Source organism: Pimephales promelas, chromosome 10 (assembly GCF_988280905.1).
Source record: "Pimephales promelas chromosome 10, fPimPro1.hap1.1, whole genome shotgun sequence".
NCBI lineage: Eukaryota > Metazoa > Chordata > Actinopteri > Cypriniformes > Leuciscidae > Pimephales > Pimephales promelas.
Genome location: NC_142778.1, coordinates 441,563 through 449,196, shown reverse-complemented (window position 1 = coordinate 449,196; position 7,634 = coordinate 441,563). Strand labels below are relative to the sequence as shown.

Here is a 7,634-nt window from a genome sequence, read left to right as displayed (position 1 = left end):
CACAGTCGTCATGAAGGGAAACATTTGCGATATAGACCAAAACCACTTTTTGCACCAGATAAACATTTTTTTTTTTTAACATGCGGGAGATGCAGATTTAACACATTTTTGCATCTTTTTTACCTCTAGTGGCCAGTCGATGAACTGCAGTTTCAGTCACTTCAGTACTGGTTTCTTGAAAGAGACCGGGAGGTTGGCGCTTGCTCGTACTAAACCAAATTATGGTTATTTATCAGATGCTTAGTTCCAGTGCTTGTTTCTGATTGGTCAATAGTTGTGTTTTATTCGAGATAAAACCATGGATAAAACACAGCTTTGACCGCTTTACCCAACGGATGTCTCGCTACACAACACCCCTAGCAACCACTCTTAGCAACGAAAACAAATGTTCTCATTGTTCATTGATTGTGAGAGATCGAGAAAGTGAAGCGAGTGCACGTACCTGCATTTACTGTAGATATAGCATTTTCCTTCAGGTCACGCCGTCCTATATTCCTAATAATAAATCCGTTTGAATGTCTGCGATGTATTTTCCTTTTTAACAGGGGTTTCCTTGTCCGACGCGCTATAGTCATTTGCGTCTGTTGCGTCGTCTTGCTTCTTCGTGTTCACAAGTTTCAGTTCTTTCAAAATAAAAGCCTTCTTCGACGCACTCACTCATAAGACGGTCTTTGTCTCCATCTATCAGCTAAAATAATAATTGTTGCTGTTCACGGTCAGGGTACATTTAAGGCTTTTAGTGATTTTACTTCATAAATGTTGCATTGATAGGCTACATATTTTTTTAACTTTATTATGTGTATTTTGTGGTAACCGTTTTATAAAAGCGATAAGTGCTCGAAGCAAGTTACGGGCTGAAGGGCGTTATTAGGCCCGACGAGAAGGCTATTGCTTACCTTATCCATGTTTTCATCCGTTGGTTTATTTTATACCCAGCCAGACATGCCTTCAGAAGATCAGGTGAGTTATAAGGATCCCTAAATAACCAACTGTTCAAATATCAGATCAGATTAAATATGTCTGTTTACTTCATGGCTCGTTGGAATACTTGGAAAGTGTGTGATTACAGGCAAAGATGACTGATGTCAAATGCAACACAGTTGTGCTCATGGTCACTTTCATCTAATTGTGTGTAATATGTGGGATATAGCCTACAAAGGCAGGATGATGAGGATCTTGCATCAGGGTTTGTGATGACTATAGCTATACTTCATCCATTATTACATGTGTGCCACAGCAATACACATTATTACAGCAGGAACTGCACCTCAACCGGTACGGACTTGAGACGTAAGAAGACATTAAGATCAATACTATCCGTTTTGACTGTAGTCTCTCTCAGACACACACACACGCACACACACACACACACACACACACACACACAAGAAGAAATGGATGAGTTGTGGTCAAGTCGCATGAAAAAGATCAATATCTCTGATCTTTCAGTGCATTTCCATATTAGACACTTTTAACACAATAATGGAATGTCATTAGCATGAGGTTGTTCCTGATGATGACAGAAACACACACACACACACACACACTGTGGCTCTGAGACTGAACCGCACAGCCAGACCGCAGCTAATACACTCCTCTCCTGTTCCATCGTGTGTGTTCAGTAAGATCTCAGCTTACGTCATTATAAGTGATTCGGTCAGAGCTCATGAGGAATAATGTACATTATCTGCATATAAACGACACGTGCACAGGTCAGTCTTCTTCTGTCTTACTCCAGTGGGACTGAATGATATAAAACATTACAGAATACAGTATTCAGATCAATAGCTGTGTATATGGAGCAAAACATCTGTTTACTTCCAAAAAATAAATAACAAGAAATAGCTTATAAACATCAGTGAGCGGATGTTGTGTCCCGTATACAAGCTTCAGTGAGAGAGTTAAACACTGAGGAACAGGTGCGGCTCAGAAACATTCCCTCTCTCTGCAACACACACCCACACACAGCTGGAGCCTGGATTATATCTTATATGTGTGCAGAAACACACACACACACACATTGAACAAAATAGGGCAATATTACAGCAAATCCATTATTCTTCACTTCTGTCTTGCATTTCTTCTTTTCACTGTGCAAGCAGTATATTTCACTGCAGATGCTGTGTGTGTGTGTGTGTGTGTGTGTGTGTGTGTGTGTGTGTGTGTGTGTGTGTGTGTGTGTAATCGGATATAAACACAGTTCCTCAGACTTCTGCTCAGTAAAAGTGAAACTTGTGTGTGTGTGTGTGTGTGTGTGTGTGTGTGTGTGTGTGTGTGTGTGTGTGTGTGTGTGTGTGTGTGTGTGTGTGTGTGTGTGTGTGTGTGAACGAACGAATATAAACACACTTCCTCAGACTTCTGGTCAGTAAAAGTGAAACTTCGTGTGTGTGTGTGTGTGTGTGTTCCTCTCAGTTTGCTTCTCTTTAGCCTCGATTGCAGACTAAACATGATGAAAAAGAAAACAGTTTAATTTCCAGTAATTCTCAGCAAGTTTACGACATACTAAATCTTCGATTGTTTTTGGTTTGTTTTTGTATATTTTTTGTGACTTTCAAAGAACATGAACAATAAGCGAGAAAGATCAGATGAAGGAGACGTGAAGTGGAGATTTGTCACTGTCTCGTATTGTGGCCTTGTTTCTAAACTGAGCTTTCTGCATCACGCATTCAACAAATGATAAATGAGATTTCTCCATGATAATAACACTATTGGAGGAAAGATCCACGGGTGCAAAACCTTTTGTTTATGATGTCTAAATGTTTCCACGAGACACTTTATACCCAAAAAAATACATTACGTGTGTCTATTTCATAATAGAAACTGTCTGGTGACATTCTCAATTGGACAAATATATCCATAAATAAAGTTGATAGTTTTTTTTTTTATTATTATTATACCAAAAAAGACCTAGTTCTTCTGTTACTGGTTTTCTATGTTATGGAGAACAAATGTCCCCACAAAGATAAAGATATTTGACAAAATGTCCACACAAGTGGCCATAATGAAAAAAAAAAGCTTCACGTGTAAATTACATGATGTATAATGTAAACTTTAAATATTGAAAAATCATTATAGCCTATCTATTGAGAGTCCTCATAAAACACTAAAAAACACGTGTGTATGAGTGAGAGAGAACAAGTTCATTCATGCTGAAGCTTTTACAGCAGCTCTCCTTTTCTTTAGATTACACATTAGGTTTGTTTATTTATGCTTTTACAATTTCTTGAGCTGTTTTTATAAGAAACTCTGATCAATCCCTTAGTTTGCACAAACTAATTAGCTTGTAAAACTGGTTTGGTGGGCTGGGCATGCAGCTCTGCTCGAGTTCTCTGAGTGGATCATAATAAAAGACTCGGTCTCAGACACTGTGAAGACATGAAGAAGTGAAACTAGAAGCGATAATAGAGTTTGCCCTCGCTCATTAGCGACTCCTCCTCCTTATCCTCCTCTTCCTCTCTCCCAGTCGAAACTCTTCTGATTGTTGCTCTGCTCTCAGTTCCTACTAGTACTATTGCAGAGATTTGATACAGCGAGTCGAATCGTTCGAACATTTAGTGATTCGATTCATTTGAGTCTTTGGAGTCTAAAGGACGGGTTCGTTTTGAATAAGGACAGCAATGTGCGTTCGGAAAAGTTCTCACACACACGTTGCGAATCGGTTCATTCGAGTCATGAAACAGAGTCGATTCACATAGAGATCGTTAGTTCGTTCAGAAGACTCGCGCGTCCGCCGGTGCCTGTGTGTGTGTATGTGTGTGTGAGAGAGAGAGAGAGAGAGAGAGAGAGAGAGAGAGAGAGAGAGAGAGAGAGAGAGAGAGAGAGAGAGAGAGAGAGAGAGAGCGAGCGAGCGAGCGAGCTGGTCGCTCTTATCCGAGGACTGTAGCAAACTACACATTCCTGTGGCGGGAAAGCAGGAGTTCTCATCCATGCTGCTGTTCCCGTGAACGCGCTCGAGGAATGCCGGAGGAACGCGCGGAGTCTCGCTGGTGAGTGGGTCTATGGAGAACACACTTCTGCTCATTTCGCAACTCGTGTTTTGCAATGAAATGGCTGATCAGATGACAAATGACTTGCAATTATATCGTTTTCATTTTCACGTCCATAATAATTAAAAATGTTATGATAAACTGAAACTGCGTACATTCGACAGTTCCTTCGTTGTTCTAATTTTGGAGTCACCCAAATTGCAATATTATTAGATTAGATTAAATCATGATTAAATAGATTTAAAAAAAACGTGTTTTTGATTTACAATCTACCATTTCATAAAACTAACTCATATTTAAAACAACAATATTGAAGACAAATGCGAAATGCGGTAACTTGTTGCTATACTCAATATGCGATTGAAAATTGTTTTATTGTCTCTTTGGTAACATACCAACACAACATCCTTAAGCGGCTCTGTGAAAGTGTGCAGGTTCAAACCCCGCAGAGGAGAGTAGAAATAAAGCACTTTTTGTGTCTGTGGAAGATTAATCAGATTAATATCCCAGCAAGCCATTGTGCGTTTAAAAGACGTCAAATAGCCGTCCTAAACACAGCCCAGACGTCTAGACTACAGGGCAACACTTGTGCTGTCAGTGAAAATTTAATAGACGTCTAAACCAAAGCTCAAGAATAGACTAGTCATCAATTAAGAAATGAAATGAGTGAAGAAATTAAATCACTGCTGACTTTGCCTACATGATGGAATATCACAAGTTTATTTGGCAAAAACGACATGTAACCAAATTCAAGGTTATTATGGCTAGAAGTGTGTTGGTTGTATAGTCCACCTGTACGGAGAAATGACGGCTATTGCTGACTGATTTCGCTGTGTCGTGCTGCTCTTCTCTCTGTAGATCACACGGTGTGCTGATCCTCGGCAACATGACAGCGGAGTTTAGTAACTTGACGTCGCTCTTGACCAACGTGACCGAGTTGACAAACCAGACGGCAAGATGCCCGCTGACCAAGACTGGGTTTCAGTTCTACTACCTTCCCATCGTCTACATCCTGGTGTTCCTCACGGGGTTCGTCGGGAACAGCGTGGCCATCTGGATGTTCGTGTGCCACATGAGGCCGTGGAGCAGCATCTCCGTCTACATGTTCAATCTGGCACTGGCGGATTTCTGTTACGTGCTCTCGCTCCCGTTCCTCATCTTCTACTACTTTAACAAAACCGACTGGATATTCGGAGACGTGTTGTGCAGACTGCAGAGGTTCATATTCCACGTCAATCTCTACGGGAGCATCTTGTTCCTGACGTGCATCAGCGTTCACAGATACTCCGGCGTCGTCCATCCCTTGAAATCTCTCGGACGACTGAAGAAGAAGAACGCCGTTCGCACCGTGGCGCTCGTGTGGGTCGTGGTCGTGCTGGGAATCGCCCCTATTCTCTATTACTCGCGCACCGGGCCGAAGAAGGGGCTCACGACGTGCTACGACACCACGACCGAGGACGAGCTGCCCGGGTACTTCGTCTATAGCATGTGCTTGACGGTGTTCGGCTTCTGCATCCCCTTCATCATTATCTTCAGCTGTTATGGGGGAATCGTCAAAGCCCTGATTTGCAACGACATGGACAACGCACCGCTAAGGAGGAAGTCCATTTACCTAGTCATCATCGTTCTGACGGTCTTCGCCGTGTCTTACCTGCCCTTCCACGTCATGAAGAACCTGAACATGCGAGCGAGACTGTACTTCCAGAGCCCGGACATGTGTGGCTTCAACGACCGAGTGTACGCCACCTACCAGGTGACCCGCGGCCTGGCCAGTCTGAACAGTTGCGTGGACCCGGTCCTGTACCTCCTAGCCGGAGACACCTTCAGACGACGGCTCTCCAGAGCCACCAAAAAATCCTCCAAGAAAGGAGATCTCCAGTCCAAGAGCGAGGAGACGGCGCTCAACAGCCTCTCGGAGAAACGGGAGTCGTGATCCGCAACTCCTTCCCTCGGACTCGGGGGATTAGACTATTGGAAATCATCGTATACTGTGGTCAGTGTTACTCGTGTATTGCTTTTAACATGTCTAATGTGATTTTCCATGGAACTGAAACTGAATGAGCAAATCACTAACAATGTTTTAACAGTAACGACTAGTGTGGGAAATATAACAAGCACTGGCGTTTTAGTTGAGGATGCTTGAACACTCTTAAAAATAAAGGTTGTCAATGGGGGGGAAACATGTTTAAAATGGTTCCTCTATGGCATTGCCGTATAAAACCTGTAGGGCTCTATCACACACTCGCGGCAATGCAGCGCCAGGCGCGACGCAAGTGAGTTCTGCTAGTTTCAGCCCGACGCACTTTTCATTTTCCCGTCCTGCGCCGCCAGACTGAGCTCATGAAATTGCGTGTGTATGACACTCCAATTCCAACATGACATCATGACTTTTGTGTAAACATACACGCCACTTTCGAGTCAAGTGGCGTCTTATCTCTACGCATTTTGAGCTATCCGCGTGTATCCAAGTATGTCTACGCCATTAACGTCCGAGTGATTCCGCGTGTCTGTACACGCCGTCAAATGTCCGCGCGAAACGAAGCAAAATGTAGATCTACATCTGGGGAGTTATTTTTTTTTTTTCCCTAGGATGGTAGGGGAACACTCGTAAATGCTATTAACCCCAGTGACGGGTAGATTATGCGCGTTGATAGCACGCCAAAAATGGAAATACGAAATCTTGGCAGCGTCACTCCCGGATAAACGAAAATGTGCAGCTGAGGTGACGTGACGCTAACAATGCTAGCAGACAAACGGCAATTGCTGTAATCCACCTGTCACTCAAGTGGCCACGCCCTTAATTATGCAGAACTTTAGAGCTTAATATAATGTAAATGGTTGAGTTGTAAAAATATTCACCCCCCTCACAGTCGTCATGAAGGGAAACATTAGCGATATACAAATCAAAACCACTTTTGCATCAGACTGTAAACATGTTTATCTGCTGTAAAGTTGGGCATTTTAACATGCGGGTCTATGGGAGTGAGTCTCTTCTGCAGCGCCTCTAGTGGCCAGTGGAGGAACTGCAGTCTAGCGCACTCAGAGTTGATTCGAGGTGCCGCTGTGTAAAACCCCCTTTGAAACCTTTATTTTTCTGAGTGAACAGCAGCACATATGAGTCCTTGTGTTCTGTTATGTTCTCAGCGAATAGTGAAGATGCACTAAAGATATTTTAAAATGGTGAATTGTCTGCCTGTGACTGTAGTTTGGTTGAAGCATCCCAGATGGTCTCAGATGTGTTTGTGTGTTGATGTGTATTCATTCTACTGTTACTGTAAAGATGTGTGACCGCGTAGATCTAAAGAATATCAGCCCATGAACTATGACTCTTGTAACCAAGTTTCAAATACTGTATGTTCATAATGCATTTATCTTTAATGATCATCTGTAGTATTTAAAGCTAAAACAAATACAGAGACGTAAATGAAAAGTCTGTGATTGGCTCTTTATTATCAGGTCATAATCGGCTGTGGAAGAAAAGCCTCTAACAACTGCATTATTTTGTGTATTTTGTGTAATTATCTTTTTACTGAAATGTTTAGCTTAAAAATGTAATTTTTTCTAAAAACACTGAAATATGAATATAACTCCAGTGTAAATCATCTGTTTTCTATGTGAATATAGAGTAAAGTGTAATTTATTCCTGAA

At 42.1% G+C, this 7,634-nt stretch overlaps 1 protein-coding gene across 1 annotated transcript; it reads left to right on the top strand.

Moving 5' to 3' along the window:
* Nucleotides 1-3,522: 3,522 nt before the first annotated feature.
* p2ry1 (purinergic receptor P2Y1) lies at nt 3,523-7,634 on the top strand. The gene is made up of 2 exons (XM_039647659.2): nt 3,523-3,986; nt 4,845-7,634. The coding sequence occupies exon 2, from the start codon at nt 4,873-4,875 to the stop codon at nt 5,917-5,919; it is 1,047 nt and encodes a 348-aa protein (XP_039503593.2). The 5' UTR covers nt 3,523-3,986; nt 4,845-4,872; the 3' UTR covers nt 5,920-7,634.

Bases quoted from the DNA above. Each gene is read 5' to 3' on its own strand.
- p2ry1 (XM_039647659.2), top strand. From the start codon at position 4,873: ATGACAGCGGAGTTTAGTAACTTGACGTCGCTCTTGACCAACGTGACC.